General features: G+C 37.0%; 1 protein-coding gene across 4 annotated transcripts in view; it reads left to right on the top strand.

Annotated features, from left to right (window-relative positions):
* VPS13A (vacuolar protein sorting 13 homolog A) overlaps positions 1-18,052 on the top strand; it is a 224,969-nt gene that overhangs the window by 105,280 nt on the left and 101,637 nt on the right. For all 4 annotated transcript variants that reach the window (XM_066257049.1, XM_066257048.1, XM_066257050.1 and 1 more), the window contains exons 32-36: positions 201-368; positions 1,706-2,010; positions 9,495-9,642; positions 14,917-15,067; positions 17,593-17,720. In XM_066257049.1, the coding sequence (XP_066113146.1) occupies positions 201-368; positions 1,706-2,010; positions 9,495-9,642; positions 14,917-15,067; positions 17,593-17,720 (900 nt within the window). The remainder of the gene's footprint in view (positions 1-200; positions 369-1,705; positions 2,011-9,494; positions 9,643-14,916; positions 15,068-17,592; positions 17,721-18,052) is intronic.

The following is an 18,052-nucleotide window of genomic DNA, read 5'->3' as shown; positions in this document are numbered from 1 at the left end:
TACTGCCACCACCAATTTGAAGTCTGCAATGTAGGATCTAATGAAGGAGTTATCTAATGAAGGAGTTAGAATTGTTGCTTTCTTGTACTTGGCTTGAATATTTGGAAGATTTTCCAAATATATATGTATTGCTTTGTTTTTGTACTGAAAACATATCATTTCAAAAATGGATTTTGATGTTTTAATTTTCTCTTTTTAAGGCTGTGTATATCACTGGAAAAGAAGTTTTCAGCTTCAAAATAATTTCTTATGTGGATGCAACTGCTGGTCCTGCGTACACAGATATGAGTGTGGTTGACATTCAAGTTAATCTGACTGTTGGTTGCATTGAAGTAGTTTTTGTCACAAAATTTTTATATTCTATATTGGTAAGTATGTTGATCAATTTTTTAATTTATTCATTCCTGCTAGTTGGATATTGCTGTGCATCAAACATAGATGGAGAATAATAACTTCTTGCTTGACTTTTTCCCCTGGTTTTTCATAATTCTTTAAGTACCATTTACTATGATTGAAATGTATGACACTTTATTTATGTGACATTATTTTCACGTGAGAATACCCAGTTAATTGAAATATATATTTTATGTATTAATATTAAATATATGTACATTATATATCATATATATGATATATATTAATTAGATTTAATCTTATACATCATTAGTTTACATTTTTGTTTTACCTGAGTTCCAATTATAATTAAAAATACTAAACACATAATTAAAGTTTGTTTTTGTCTGAGGTTATTATTTTAAAAAAATTATATATTCTATTAATATTTTGTAATAATTCTGTGGCTGGGGCTTTAAGGACTTTTGATATAGTCCCTCTGTCATACAGCCTCAGCTTCTGGAGTTTTAGTGCTGCTTTGCATATTTCCACCCCCTGTGGTTTCCCATTCTGTTACCTGATGTTTTTTCCTGTGAGTGTCATTCCTGTCTCTGTGACTTCTCTTAGTTTTGTTATCTAAACTAGATGATCGGTTGATCCTAAGTAAATAATGTTGCTGTTTTTATTTATCTTTTTAATTGAGGTTATCATACAAGTATTTGTATACTCATGAAAATTTTTTTGTATACCAAAAGTATAGATGAACAAGATTTCTTCTCTAATTAATTTTTTCCTAATTTCTTTTTGGAACTCAAAAGCATTATGTCACTGAACTTGTTGTGATAGCCTTTAATAGAATTTACTGAAAATGAAATGTTTTTTTTTTAAATACAAAAGTTAAATATAATTCTAGGTATATTTTATACCATTGAAGTATGTTTTCGAGAATTTAGAAATTTTAAAATTTAGCATTCTTAAGGAAACATTTTATTTTATTTTTTATCTTACAAACATAAGTAAGCTCTGTGCCCATTAAGGTTGCATAGGGAAATACAATGTAATTATTCAGCAATTAGGGAAAGTGAGATAATGAGATGAGGGAAGTAGATATCAGTAAAGATTGTAATATTCACAGGGTACTTTTTGTTCCAGGGACTAGATTTTAATTTTTTTTATGAATCTTTGTATTTCTCATTTTTGAACACAGAAAATTAAGATTTAATATAAACAGCTAGATTTTGAATAAATAATGCTTGCTTGTACCAAGAAATTTTTTTTTCTTATGGAGGTAAAATCATAAACCTCCATATACATTTAATAAGTCTTATTCGTTAACGGTAACCTTGTGAATATAATTCTGTTATCCTTACAGGCTTTTATTGATAATTTTCAAGCAGTTAAAGAGGCCTTGGCTGAGGCAACTGTTCAGGCAGCAGGAATGGCTGCTACTGGCGTAAAAGAACTGGCACAGAGGAGTTCTCGCTTGGCATTAGATGTTAACATCAAAGCCCCGGTGGTGGTCATTCCACAGTCTCCAGATTCTGAAAATGTTTTTGTTGCTGATTTTGGACTAATTACAATGACCAATACATTCCATATGATAAAAGAGAGCCAGAGCAACCCCCCACCCATTATTGATTTGATTACAATAAAGCTGAGTGAAATGCGATTGTACAGGTAAGCTTTTAACAGGTATATTAGTGTAGAATGCAGTTTTTTTCAAACTTTTTACATTAAAGGCTTTGTTATTTTTAGACTTCCTTTTACAGTGAGCCTTTACTTCATTATAACTATACTTATGTGAAGCTCTCTGCCCCAAGTATTTATTGGCAAGATCAATTATATTCTTCTAGCTTTTGAAAACTTAGTATTTGAATATTATTTCTTAGATAATTAGGAACACTCAGATCAACGATCTGAGAAAGTATATTTGTGTGTTTTATTTATAGTAGTTTATAAATTTTAAGATTATAGAAGAATTGGAGGAATTGCTAATGTAATATATTTATTCACTTCACAAATGCAGCATTATTCAAACTATTTGTCAGCTTTGTGCTGTGGCCCTGATGTTCTATTTAAAATAACAAACAAAACACACACAGTAGAGTACAACTTTATGTAATCATTGGGCATAGGATTGAGTTAGGGGAATAAATAAACATTCAGATATTTCCAGAACTTTTCACCTTGTTTCTATATTATTTCTTATTAGTGCTCTATTCCTTTTTTTAGCTTGGATCCATTTCTGTTATACTTCCCACTTGCCCTCTTCTTTCTTCTGTCATTTTTCTTCAACTTTATTCTCTGGTCTCTTGCTGGCCTGTCTCCTTCAACCTATCTTTCCATCAATTCAGTACTTTTTTTTTTTTGGTATTTTTTTGAAGTTAGAAGCTGGGAGGCAGTCACACAGACTTTTGCATGTGCCCGACAGGGATCCACTTGGCAAGCCCACGAGGGGGCGATGCTCCGTTGTGACAGAGCCCTTCTAGGGCTTGAGGCGGAGGCCTTGGAGCCATCCTCAGCTCTTGGGCCAACTTTGCTCCAATGGAACCTTGGCTGTGGGAGGGGGAGAGGTAGGAAGGAGGGTGGAGGGTGGAGAAGCAGATGGGTGCTTCTCCTGTGTACGTGCCCTGACCAGGAATTGGACCCAGGACTTCCACATGCCAGGCCGATGCTCTACCGCTGAGCCAACTGGCCAGGGCCCCATCAGTTCAGTACTTTTAAATCAGCTTTATTGAGATATAATTGGCATAGAAGAAATTGCATATCTTTAAACTATACAATTTGACAAGTTTTGACATGTATATACTTGTGACAGTTTGTATAGTATATTGTATTATATCTTCCTTAAATATTTGGTAGAATTTACCAGTGAAGCATCTGGTCCTAGATTTTACCTGGTCCTAGAGATTTCAAATTACAATTTCCATTTCTTTTTTTTTGGGGGGGGGGGATTTTCCTGAAGCTGGAAACAGGCAGAGACAGTCAGACAGACTCCCACATGCGCCCAACCGGGATCCACCCGGCACGCCCACCAGGGGCGATGCTCTGCCCACCAGGGGGCGATGCTCTGCCCCTCCAGGGCATCGCTCTGCCGCGACCAGAGCCACTCTAGCGCCTGGGGCAGAGGCCAAGGAGCCATCCCAGCGCCCGGGCCATCTTTGCTCCAATGGAGCCTTGGCTGCGGGAGAGGAAGAGAGAGACAGAGAAGAAGGGGGGGGGGGGGTGGAGAAGCAAATGGGCGCTTCTCCTATATGCCCTGGCCGGGAATCGAACCCGGGTCCCCCGCACGCCAAGCCGACGCTCTACCGCTGAGCCAACTGGCCAGGGCCTCCATTTCTTCAATAAACTTCCGACTGTTCAAATTATATTTTTTCTTGAGTGATCTTAATTTTTTTCAAGAAATTTGTTGATTTTATCCAAATGTAGAATTTTATTACATAAAGTTGTTTATAAAATTTTTTTATTTATTATATCTACAGGGATTTTGTCTTCCTCATTTTTGATATTTATAGTTCATGCATTTCTGCTATCAGTTTAGGTAGAGGTTTACCATTTTATTGATTTTAAAGAATCAGTTTTTGGTTTTCATTTTTTCTTTTTTCTCTTTCATTGATATTTTTAGTTAGAGAGATAGAGACAGAGAGACACAGAGGGAGGGACAGATAGGGACCGACAGGCAGGAAGGGAGAGAGAAGAAAAGCAGCAATTCTTCATTGTGGCATCTTAGCTGTTCATTGATTGCTTTCTTATATGTGCCTTGACAGGGGGAGGGATGGGCTACAGCAGAGCAAGTGACCCCTTCCTCAAGCCAGTGACCTTGGGCTCCAAGCCAGCGACCTTTGAGCTCAAACTGGTGAGCCTGTGCTCAAGCTGAATAAGCCCACACTCAGCCGGTGATCTTGGGGCATCAAACTTGGGTCTTTTGCATCCCAGTCCTATGCTCTATTCACTGCGCCACCGCCTGCTCAGGCTTTGATATTTATTATTTCCTTTTGCTTACTTTGGGTTTAATTTTTCTTTTTTAAGTTTCTTTAGGTGTAGCTAATATTATTTATTTGAACATTTCCTCTTTTTTAACACAGTCATTAAGTGTTAAAAGTTTAGAGTTTTTCTCTGTAGCTCTTTTCTCTCTGGCATTTTACCCTATGAACTCTAGCTGCCTTGGTCTCACTGAACAGTCACTACCATGGTCTGTAAATTATCTCAAAACAATAGCTGTTGGGCAGTAATGGGGCTCACCTTGTTTATTTTTTTCATCTCTCATGAATCACTGACAGATGTCCATTGCTTAATGTTTTGTGTCTTCAAAACCATTTTCAATATATTTTTTTTGTGTGTATTTTTGGGGTTGTTGGAGTCTGGAGGGCAACTCCAACTGATGTTACTCTTAGTTGAGTTGTACAACTTAACTAAGAGCCCGAGAAAAATCTTGAATAGCTGTAAAGGGACGCTTTCCTAGACCTCGTGTTACAAAGATGTCAGCTTCTTATCACTTATATATTTAATCCAATCAATAAACCACAGCACAGTTTTTAAAACCTTTATAAATGGTTAGGTTTTCTGGAAATATAAATAGGAAACAAAATATTAAAGTTTTTTGGGCCTGACCTGTGGTGGCGTAGTGGATAAAGCGTCAACCTGGAATGCTGAAGTCGTCAGTTCGAAACCCTGGGCTTGCCTGATCAAGGCACAAATGGGAGCTGATGCTTCCTGCTCCTCCTCCCTTCTCTCTCTCTCTCTCTCTCTCTCTCTCTCTCTCTTTCTCCTCTCTAAAATGGTTAAGTAAAACCTTAAAAAAGTGTTTTTCTGTAATAAATTAAGATGGGCCATGGGAGAATCATAACACTAGAGATACTATTAAAATATATCAATTGCATTAAATACTACTAAATGTAATATAAAGCTAAAATAATTCAAATAGTGAAACAATAAAAAGTTCAGCAATTGACCATGTGTATTGTATGTATTCTTATTATTTGTGTGTATATACATATATGGTCAATTCTCATTATGCACAGATTTTGTATTTGTGAACTATCCTACTTACTAAAACTTATTTGTAACCCAAAATCAGTACATTGTACTTTTGTAGGTATGCACAGAGCTGTGAGAAATTTGGGTCCCTCAAAGCCTTTGTTTCAGGTTGAGGTGTCAAACAAGTTGACACTCTGCATTCTTTCATTTCTTATATTGTAATCAAGTGTTCTTTTTGCATGCCATATTTTTTGCATTTTGATGCTTTTTGTTGGCAATTTTGCTCTTGAGAATGGCTGCCAAGCATAATAACAGTAATAACCATAAAAGTTTAAAAGTGGGTAAATTGGCCCTTGCCAGGTAGCTCATTTGATTAGAGCGTTGTCCCAGTACACCAAGGTTGCGGGTTCAGTCTCCAGTCCGGACACATACAAGAATCAGCGAATGAATGCATAAATAAGTGGAACAACAAAGAGATGTTTTTCTCTCTTTCTCTTCTCCTTCCTTTCTCTCTCAAATCAGTTAATATAAAAACACTTCGTATAAAAGTTAGGGGATTAGGGAACGTGCAGATATTCCAGTACTTTCAGCCTTTTGTATAGTGCATTTTCACCAATAAAATAAAAATTGATTTTGCATCTCATTTGCATAATCAAACAACTTTCTTTGACTTGTCATTTGCTTTTCTGATGTTCTTGTTTTTTTTTTTTTAATTTTTTTTTTTTCTGAAGCTGGAAACAGGGAGAGACAGTCAGACAGACTCCTGCATGCGCCTGACCGGGATCCACCCGGCACGCCCACCATGGGGCGACGCTCTGCCCACCAGGGGGCGATGATCTGCCCATCCTGGGCGTCGCCATGTTGCGACCAGAGCCACTCTAGCGCCTGAGGCAGAGGCCACAGAGCCATCCCCAGCGCCCGGGCCATCTTTTGCTCCAGTGGAGCCTTGGCTGCGGGACGGGAAGAGAGAGACAGAGAGGAAGGCGCAGCGGAGGGGTGGAGAAGCCAATGGGCGCTTCTCCTGTGTGCCCTAGCCAAGAATCGAACCCAGGTCCTCTGCACGCTAGGCCGACGCTCTACCGCTGAGCCAACCAGCCAGGGCTGATGTTCTTGTTTAATAAAAAAATCAAATGCTTTTTTTTATCGCTTCTTATTCATTTTTGAAATATCCCCTAATTTTTGTGAGCAGTATAAAAAAGTGAGTGAATTGTATGGATATGAATTGCCTTAACACTAGAAAGCTAAAGGAAAATAACATGTAAATATCAGTAATAGAGTAGAGAACAACTTTCCAATTTAAGCATTGAAGAAAGAAGAAAAATGATAAGGGAAGAATATTGATTGGCTTTGACTGTACAAGAATTTAAGTTTCTGAATATTAACTACTAAAACAAAATTATAAGGGAAATATGGGGTAATTAGCAGCATCTGTATTAAAGGATAAAAATCTTTAAATAGTTTAAACCAGTAAGAAAAAGATAATTTGAAAAATTAGTAAAAAACATGAGTAGATGGTTTTTTTAAAAGAGCAATGATAGCCTATAAAGAGCTATTAGAAATGTTCAATCTCATTAATAATCAAAGGAATAAAAATTAATACAGTAAAATGTTTGCCCATTCATTTTGAGAAATTTTAATACTCAACATTTCTTAATTAGGATACAGGGAGATGGAGCTCTCATATGTTGTAGTTTACATATTTACCCAGTTTCTTTTTTTTTTTTTCCTTTGTATTTTTCCAAAGTTAGAACCCGGGAGGCAGTCAGACAGACTCCCAAATGCGCCTAACTAGGATCCACCTGGCATGCTCGCCAGGGGTGATGCTCCACCCATCTGGGGTGTCGCTTCTTTTTTTTTTTTTGCATTTTTCTGAAGCTGGAAACAGGGAGAGACGGTCAGACAGACTCCCGCATGCGCCCGACCGGGATACACCTGGCATGCCCACCATGGGGCGACGCTCTGCCCACCAGGGGGCTATGCTCTGCCCATCCTGGGCATCGCTGTGTTGCGACCAGAGCCACTATAGCGCCTGAGGTAGAGGCCACAGAGCCATCCCCAGCACCCGAGCCATCTTTGCTCCAATGGAGCCTTGGCTGCGGGAGGGGAAGAGAGAGATAGAGAGGAAGGCGCGGCGGAGGGGTGGAGAAGCAAATGGGCGCTTCTGTGTGCCCTGGCCGGAATCGAACCCAGGTCCTCAGCACGCTAGGCCGACGCTCTACCGCTGAGCCAACCGGCCAGGGCCTGGGGTGTCGCTTCTTTGCGGCCAGAGCCATACTAGCACCTGAAGTGGAGGCCATTGAGCTGTCCTCAGTGCCCGGGCCAATTTTGCTCCAATGGATCCTTGGCTGTGGGAGGGGAAGAGAGAGACACAGAGGAAGGAGAGGGGGAAAGGTGGAGAAGCAGATGGGTGCTTCTCCTGTGTGTCCTGACTGGGAATCAAACCTGAGACATCCATATGCTGGGCTGATGCTGTACTGTTGAGCCTACCAGCCCGGGCCATTTAGCCAGTTTCTTGATTGCAACTTAGCAAATAATTGTATAGTACATGACATGGTAATCATCTGAGCCAACTGCTAGCAATACAATAAAGAATAAGGTAAACAAGCCCTGCCCTCATGAGATTTTCGTGCTAATTGATACTATAGATAAGAGAATAAACTGTTAAAGTACTGTATATTAATAGATTATTAGAAATAGTTTGAGTTATTTATGTGGACACATAAGAAGGCTATCTATCTCAGATATAGGGTAGTACTGATAAGGGAAAAGTTTCCAGAGGAAGTTGTCTTTTGACACAGCAATTAATGCTTCTTGCAGTTTGTCCAGAAGAAACTTAATCAAAGATAATGATCCCAATATATACTACAGTCAGAAATTAGAAACAGTATAACTCTTTAACAATAGAAAGTTGATTAAATGACTTACAGTATAGCGGTATAATATAATATGTCCTATGGGGCTTTTCAATTTCATTACTTATTACCAGTAAGTGGAGATTGTAAACAGCCATGAATGGTAAGTATAGTGTTGATCTATGTCAATTCATGAAATGATATGAAATGCAAGGCATGCAGAAAGATCCTTGATAACTCCCAGTGGAGTAAGTGATATTTGAAATTCTACAGTCATAGCTCATACCCTGGTTGAAGGACTTGAGATTTGTTGTCCATTAAAGTAGAAGTTAATTATTCAGGAGTACCACTTTGAGATTGTAATTTGAAGGTACAGTTTGAGGTTTCTATAGTCACATTTGTTGTATCGGAACAGGAGAAACAAACGTCTTGCCACACAATCAGCCAAATTAGGGAGTCTTTAATCAACTGGCTGTGCGACCACACAGGGACTTAAGTTGTTCAAATCAATGCAGCCCCAACTGCAGTTTGGAATTAGGTTTTATAGGCAGAATTACATACTGATTGAGGAATGGGGAGGAGAGAAAGCATAGCAGTAAAACAGAGCAGTGAACAAGCTTCTTATAATGTTTATCTATAGGGTTAATTCAGGGAGAAACATTCTGAGAACACCTGCAACTTTGCAAAGCTAGCCCAAGGCCACAGTCTGGGAAACCAGCCTCAAGGCCAGGAATAGGGAGTCTTTTCAGAAAAAGTAAGTTCTGCTAAAAGTCTCTTTGTTTTAGAAAAAGTAAGTTTTGCCAAAAATTATTCATGTTAAGAGCCTTTCTTTTCTATACTTCACATTGACACCTGAAAGGGTTCAGTAACCTACCACACTTTTCATCATGTCTTACCGTTATTTCTACTCTTCTAAGGCAGATGTGGTTCAACTTCAGTATTCAACGACTGTTGATCCACAGGGAAAAGAAATTCATATGATGCAACTTTGTTTCTTATAAAGGTATATGTGTATTCTGCTACATATCTACATCAGTGAATTAAAATGTTTTAATAAGAGGTCTTAAGGGCTTACTATCCAACTTCTCTATGTTTGGCACTTTTAAACATATTTCAAACTTCTAATTTAAAAATTCATAGAATATTTCAGCTCAGAGAAAGTCACTTAGTTTTTAGTGTGATGGAGGAACATGGCTCATTTTGACATGGAAAGCCTAATGGATTTTATTTTCTCTTCACAGAAAATACTTTTCATATATAAAATGATGAATTTAATTTTTTGTTACTGAGTATATATGAAACAGTTCAGAGCAATTTTATTTCTCCTTATAGGTCTCAATATATTGATGATGCATATCAGGAAGTACTGGATCTACTACTGCCATTAAATCTTGAGGTGATTGTTGAGCGAAATTTATCCTGGGAGTGGTACCAGGAAGTTCCTTGTTTCAATGTAAATGCTCAGCTAAAGCCCATGGAGGTAATGTTTTAGATACTTATTGAATCCTCTTTTGTTGGTTAAAAAATACTGCTGGGGGACATAAGACATTTAGGGTGGAGAACTTACATAGTTATTATCTTTGTCAAAATTGACCTAGAATTCATTGACTGTTTTACATTTAATCATTCAACAAATATTTGAATGCCTACTGTATGTTAGGCCCTGTACTAGGTATTGGAACTACAGTGGCCAAGAAGCTATAACCTTGTTTCTTGCTTTGTGGGTTTACCAGTCTGATGCAGGGGTTGGTGGTGTTGGTAGTTTAGAGGCATCACAGATAATAAAAAGTACCATAGGTACATTATTAAAATAGTTTTAAATTGTGGCAAATTCTGTGAAATAAAGATATACTAGAATGCCAACAGTAGTCCGCTGGCTATAATAATATAGAACTTAGTGGAGAGGTCTAGTCTAGAGATAGTGATTTTGAAGTCATCAGCATATACGTATAGTATTTAAAGCCATGAATATGTGAAAAGTAACCTAGAGAAAGTCCTAGAAGAATGGAGAGGCTAAAGATGAAAATTGCAAGTATGTCAAAACCTTAGCTATAACTTTACCTCCCTGTTGGTTGATACTGCTTCACAGATCTCTAATGTAAATATCGTCAAGTTCATATTTTTCCCTGTTGATTGGATAGAAGTTAAAACTATATCAAATGCTTTGCTAAAGTGTGAAGTGCTGAAAGGTTTCTCTTCCCAGCCTTCACTTCTAGTTTCCTTTTCTATTTCTTCCAATAAAAAATGTGTTCAAAAAGAGAACATAATTATTTTATAGATTTAAGATTTTTAACTGAAAAGTATTAAAGTCCCTGGCCAGGTGGCTCAGTGGATAGAATGTCGGCCTGGCATGTAGACATCCTGAGTTTGATACTGGATCAGGGCACATATGAGAAGCGACCAGTAGCTTCTCTTTGCCTCCCTCTTCCCCTTCTCTCCTTCTCCTCCTTTTCTCCCTCTTCTCTTCTCACAGCCAGTGGCTCAATTGATTCGAGCATTGGCCCTGGGTGCTGAGAATAGCTTGACTGATTTGAGCATTGGTCCTAGATGAGCATTGCTGGGTGGATCCTAGTTGGGGTGCATGCGGGAGTCTGTCTATTTCCCCTCCTCTCACTTAAAAAAAAAGTATATTTAAAATTTAAAACATAATCTTAACTGAAAGAAAAAATTTAAATTCTTAGTGTATAGGATCATGTGAACTTCTTAACTTATAGATAAAAAGTGACCTCTTAAGACAAATAATGGAAATCTCTTCATACTGGTAAGACAATAGATAGAAACTTATAAAACTTTATAAATAGCATGCTGGCAATCCTCTTCCCACTGGTCATAGTCATTAGGCAGATTTATATGGGGTGATGGGACACCCTTTTCCTTCACTCTTCCCCGGGAGAATCCAGAATGTTCAGGTGATGTTGCAGATCATCTGTAAATGCTTGGCTACCTTCTGGGGTGGATGAAATTGGGCTTTCCCTTACCCTGATTTACATGAATAGTTAGCAGTTATTATAGCTTACCCTTTGGTCAACATATTTGACCCCTCCTGGACATCATCATGCTCTGCATCAGAGAGAAACTGGAATCCACTAGTCTAATGCATCCAGACTAAGTGCTGCAGCTTGTCATTTCTGACTTGTCAGATATTTGGGGATAGCACACACAGCCTGTCCTGACATGTGGGGGCCACAGAGCAACAGTGTGGGGTCCTTATAGTTTTTCCAACTTTCTGCACTGAGCTGTTGACAAGAGGGAAGAATGGTAATTAATACCAAGGTTTGACAGGCATTCAGTATACATGTACTAATTGAAAGATATTGGTTTAGAAATTGTAATGTTAAATTTCAGTTTATAAATTATATGAACATGCTGTTTTGCAATGATTATAGCATATTAATCACAACATAAATGTCATGAATAAATTAAAAAGTTTTTAAAACCTAAGTAGTGGGTATATATTAATAAAGCAACACTAAGTAGTACGAATAAGGTACAAATGGACTTAATCATAAAACACTTGATTAGTATACAGGCATATCTTGTTTTATTGTGCTTCACATATTTTGCATTTTTATACAAACAGAATGACAAACCTGCTTCAAGCTACAAATCTTTTTGTACCATTTTCCCAACAATGATTGCTTACTTTGTGTCACATTTTAGTCATTCTCTCAATGTTTCAAGCTTCTCTATTATTATTATATTTGTTATGGTGATCTGTGGGCTGTGATTTTTGATCTTACTATTCTATTGTTCTGGGCACCACGAACCACACCATGTAAGATGGCAAACTAAATAGATAAATGTTTTATCTGTTCTGACTCCTCAACCAACTGGCTCCTAGTTGGGCTGTTTGCTCTCTCTTTTCCTTCTTTGGGCCTTTTATTCCTTGAGACACAATAATATTGAAGATCAGCCAATTAATAATCCTACAGTGGCCTCTGAGTCATTGGTTTTTAACCACTGGTTTGTGAAGCTTATAGAGTCTGTTGGGTCTGTAATCTTCATACAGCTCAAAATGGTTAACATTTTTGCAAACTGGAGTTTCTGGCAGACTGGCTTTGGTCTGCAGATCAGAGATTTAAAACTACTGCTCTAAGTGTTCAAATGAAAGGAAAAGTTCTACCTCTCTCACTTCATATCAAAAGTTAGAAATGATTAAGATCAGTGAGTCAGAAGACAAAATAGGCTAAAAGCAAGACCTCTTGCAACAAACAGCCAAGTTGTGAACACAAAGGAACCCTCTTGCAGGAACTTAATAGTGAACTCCAGTGAGCACATGAAAGATAAAAGTGAGACAGCCTTTTTGTGGATATGGAGAAAGTTTCAGTGGTCTAGATAGAAAATTAAACCAGGAACAGCTTCTCTTAAGCTAAATTGTGCTCCAAAACAAGGCCCTAGCTCTCTTCAGTTCTCTGAAGTTGAGGAAGCTGCAGAAGAAAAGTTTGAAGTTAGCAGGGATTGGTTTCTGAAATTAAGGAAAGAAGCTGTCTTCATAACATGAAAGTATAAGGTAAAGCAGTAGATGTTGCTATAGAAGCTTCAGCAAGGTATTGAGAAGATCTAGTTAAGATATTTAATGAGGAAGGTGGTTACATTAAACAGCAGATTTTCAATGTAGAGGAAACAATCTACAAACAAACTTTAATAGCGAGAGAGAAGTCCGTACCTAGTCTTAAAGCATCAAAGGATAGGCTGACTCTTTTGTTAGAAGCTAATGCAGCTGGTGACTTTAAGTTGAAGTCATTGCTTATTCATATACTATTCTGATTACCTAGGGCCTTTAAGAATTACGCTGGATCTACTTTGCCTGTGCTCTATAAATGGAACAACAAAACCTGACTAAAACACATCTGTTTACAATATGGTTTACTGAATATTTTCAGCCCACTTTTGAGACCTGTTCAGATAAAAAAAGATTTCTTGCAAAATACCACTCATTGACAATGCGTATTGCCACCCAGGTACTTGATAGTGAGGTACAAGATTAATATTGTTTTTATGCCTACTAATACATTCATTCTGCAGCCCATGGATCATGGAGTAACTTTGACTTTCAAGTCTTATTATTTATGAAATACATTTTGGCCCTGGCTGGTTGGCTCAGTGATAGAATGTTGGCCTGGCGTGTGGATGTCCTGGGTTCTATTCCTGGTTAGGGCACACAGGAGAAGTACCCATCTGCTTCTCTATCCCACACCCTCTTGCCTCTCTCTCTTTCTCTCTTCCTCTCTCTTCCCCTCCTGCAGCCATGGCTTATTGTGGTTGTCTGGAATCAAACCCACAATATATGCAAGATATGCCTGTATTATCTTCACATTGCAGTTAAAGGAAGCCTGATGAAAATGAGATTGTTAATTTTTGTGGTATTTAAATATTTCCCTTGAGGTGATTAAATATATCAGTTTAAAACTCATAGGTCTTTTTATTTTTTGCATAATGGCTTCTGTATTAGTGTTGTTCTCCAGAGAAATAAAACAAATAAGATATATGCATTTTTGTGTGTACTTGACGTGAGTGCATTAGACTTCTTTCTTTTTCTTTAATCTTTTTTTCTACATGAGAGGAGAGATAGGCAAACTCCCGCATGTGCCCCAACTGTGATCCATTTGGCAACCCCTGTCTGGGGCTACTGATCTAGTACCAAGCTATTTTTAGTGCCTGAGGCTGACATGCTTAGACCAACTGAGCTACCTTAGAGCCCAGGGCCGTCCTTGATTCTGAGCCACTGGCTTCGGGAGGGGAAGAGGGAGAGTAGGGGGGAAAGGAGGCATAGAGAAGTAAATGGTTGTTGTGTGCCTTGACCAGGGATCGAACCTGGAATGTCCATATGCTGGGCCAACACTCTATCCACTGAGCCACTGGCCAGGGCCATAGACTGACTTCTTGAAGACTTGATTTTAGCCTCTTCCTAATGCTAAGGTTGAAGTACAGGAGGGGTTAAATATGTGGTCTGCCGAGGTGGCCTATAACATCTGCTAGCTAATAAGTGGGTCATGTAGAGATAGACCTAATTTCAGTCTGCTGGGTCTGCCTCAGAAGGCAGCTGGGCATTTTAGATGGTCTGCAGCATTGTATATATGGGGGGTATGTAAAACACAAGTATAATATTTGACCAAATATCTAGATACCGTGACCCAGAAATGACATAAAATTAACCATCACAGCTTTTAAGACAGGTCCTGTGCTGGTGATTTTAAGCTAAATTCCCAACATAGGGTTTTTAGTTACTATGTTAAGTAAGTTAAGTGCCCTGAAGCATAATACTAAACCATTTACATCTCACCCTTTTATAAAATCAGGATTATATTCTTTATACCTAGGACTTGTGAAGTTTCAATAAAGTAATTCATGTAAAACACATTATGAACTGTTTTCATTATACAAATATTTTTATTATCCTATCATTATAAATTGAGCTGCTTATTAACCAAAAAAAAGACAAAGTAGCTAGATGAATACTTACACATGTAAATTTATTTTAAAGTTTTAAAATTACTAGGTGGTTAGTACAATTGTAACAAGCATAGTTCATCATTCATAGCTTTATCAGTACTGGCATCTAATTTAGTTCTGTATTTCACAAGGTACTGAAGATCGCATGGTCATTTAAGACTGAGTATTCAGTTAGTAGAAATATCTAATGTGTTAACAAGTTGGCTTTATAGATGATTGTAATAAAGCAATTTTATTGTATAAGAATTTTTTACTACATGAAATAGTAATATTAAAATAAGCAAATCTTATTTTTTAACAGTTCATTCTTAGTCAAGAAGATATAACAACTATTTTTAAAACTTTATATGGTAACATATGGTATGAACACGATAATAGTGTCTCACCAGCAAGAATAAAAAATCAAAGTAGTGTTACTAGTGGAATTACTAGTGCTTCGCATCATTCAGGAGGTATGTTCTTGACCTTAAATTCATTCCTCGTCCACACCCCCCCACCTTTCTACTTTCCTCAATTCTCTATTTCTAGTTTTGGGTAAAATAGGATTTATAAATCTTTCAAATTATCTAATCCCATTCAGGTATCTCTTTTAGTCATTTCATTAATTTTTTTAAATTCAAAATTCTTAGTCCTATTGTAATAAAGTTCCATAGTATTTATTCTTGTTACCCCAATTTCTCTCTAGGTCTTTTATTTCAGTTTTTCTCCCCTTACCCCGTCTCCTCCCTTATGCCTAGTGCAGCATCTATCCCAGATGGGATATTTTATATTGATATTAGAGTATAAAAATATTAGGGGTATCAAGAAAGAATGAACACTAATAAATTATGTATTTCAACAAATATTTGGAGGATAGATGAAGGAACAGAGCAAGGGAATCGCAACTCAGAAAGGCCAGGCAGCCAGTGCTGGCTCTAATTTGCTATGTGGAACCTGACTGGGTTCTAAATTTATCACCAGCACAGAGAGGGAATTTGGTTCAGTAGGCCTGCTGGGATGATTTTACTTCACAGGAACAAGTTCTCATTCTGTTATTGGGAGATCCCCAAACCTACCTGTCTTAAAGTGCAGCCTACTAGTTCATAAGATCCACTCTTATAAAGCCCTGAGATTTTTACAGAGCTTTTTCATTCAAAGAGAAGCCTAACACACAAACAACCCTATATATCTAACATTATAGGAGACAACACCCTTACTTGCCAGACTAACCAACCCAGTCCTTGACTCTTAAATTGTAATGGACAGATAAGAAAATCGCAAGAACCTAAGCATGAATGAACCAACATAAACAATTAGTAATTGGAATCGGATTTGTCAACAACAAAACTGGATGGGATGGAATGGATGGGTTATAAAAGATAATGGAGCCATGTAATAAAATTTCTAAGGAAAATTACTTTGAAGTTAGGTTTCTGTATATGGCCAAATCCTCATCCAAATGTGAAAACATAGTAATTCTCAGCTTTTTAGTCCCACAAAGTTTACTTACTTAATACCCATTCCTCAATTAATTAGTTTTGAAATATATTCTAGCAAAACAAAACATGGGAAAGGAGATAATATGGGATCCAAAAACACTGAGCCTACCCAGGAGCACACTGAAAAGGAATCCCAACATTTTCTGTTACTGGGATCTAGGATAAAAAGTACTTTATTTTCATTAAAGAGGGATTCATAGTACTTTAAGAAAGAAAGTGGAAGTATGTCTCAAAGAAGAAAAATAGCATACTTTCCCTAAAATATGTAGAATAAGGAATTAATTTCAGCAATTTCCACCCTATCCATGAGGAGTACTTTCCAGAATTGAGGGTGGATGCCTGAAATTGGGTCGAACTGAATGCTCTCTATATTATGACTTTTCCTAAGTATATATACCTATGATAAAGTTTACTTTATTAAATTAGGCACAATAAGTGAATAACAATTAATAATAAAGAACAATTATAACAATAGACTGTAGAAAAGTTATGTGAATGGCTCTGAGGCCATTATTATGTAAAGTAAGGGTTACTTGAACACAAATCTGTGATACCACAACAGTTGATCTGATAACTGAGAGGGCTGTTTATTTAGTAACAGGCAGATAGCATATACAGAGTGAACATCCTGGACAAAAGGTTGATTTCACAACCTAGCCAAGATGGAGTGGGGATGGCATAAGATTTTATCATGCTGCTCAGAATGTTGCACAATTAAAAACTTATGAATTATTTCTGAATTTTCCAATAAATACTTTCAGACCTTGGTATACCGTGTATAGCTGAAACCACAGAAAGTGGAAGGGTAGATAGGGTGGGACTACTGTAGCTACCTTACATAAATGATATAGGAAGGAAGACGTTTTCTGTTCCTCAGAAGGGAGAAATCTTCACAGTAGTCTGATGCAGAAGTGAAGTAAATTTTGCATGATTTTGAGGCATTGTTAGAAAGTGAAAAGAGATTCTTTTTTTTGAGGGATGTACTAGTTGTAGTAACAGAGGGAGTACTATAATAAACTATTAGTCTCTTCACTGAAAATTATTACACAGCCATAGTTAAACATGGAAGACTTACTCTGTAACTAAGAATGTAAATATTATTAGCCATGTTAACACAGTTATAAAGACTTAAGTGACCAAAACTGGACAGAGGAAAGTGGGACAATAGAGGAAATGGTAAAGAAAATAGTGGGGAGTGCAAAGATAATGTCAAAATGGGTGGAATGAAAAATAGACATTTAAATATATTATTATTTTAATCATTGTCTTCTAGAAATTTTTACTCATACACCAAAGTAGAAGGAATTAGGTATTGGACCCACATGTACCAATTACCCAATCTTAATAATTAATATCATGTGGCTGCTTTATTGCTACTATAACTTCCCCTCTTCTTCTATGCCCATTTAATTTAATTATTCTGTTAAATCTATTTCAAGGCCGTTTTAATGAGTTCTGTCTTTCATTTTTTCTTTTATCTAATAACTTGTTTTTCCAAGGAACAACTGTAGTGACAGCTGCTGTGGTAGAAGTACATTCACATGCCTCTCAAGTTAAGACAACACTAAATATGAGTTTCAGAACTGATTACCTCACCATGATACTATATAGTCCAGGTCCTGAACAGGTAAGTTGAGAGAAAAAAGAAAATATATTTTTTACTTGAATGTTTATTAAAATAGCAATTATTAATATTTCATGTATATTTTTGAGTATCTGTTTCTATAAAAAATAATTATTGATATTTTCACTTTAATAATAAAATAACTTTAACCAGTTCTTTTTTAAAATGAGTTATCTTTCCTGTAGCCAGTGAGGTAAAAAAATAAATTTTTAAAGTCAGTATATTTTTTGGTCTTTCATTAGTGAGCCCTTTGGAGATAGAGAATGTGGAAGTTCATATCTTAAAAAATGCATTTGTATTTATGTTTTTGTGTAAAATTTGGGTTGATTTTCTCT

The sequence above is a fragment of the Saccopteryx bilineata genome, chromosome 2, assembly GCF_036850765.1.
Source record: "Saccopteryx bilineata isolate mSacBil1 chromosome 2, mSacBil1_pri_phased_curated, whole genome shotgun sequence".
Classification (NCBI taxonomy): domain Eukaryota; kingdom Metazoa; phylum Chordata; class Mammalia; order Chiroptera; family Emballonuridae; genus Saccopteryx; species Saccopteryx bilineata.
This window is presented reverse-complemented; position numbering and strand designations above follow the sequence as displayed.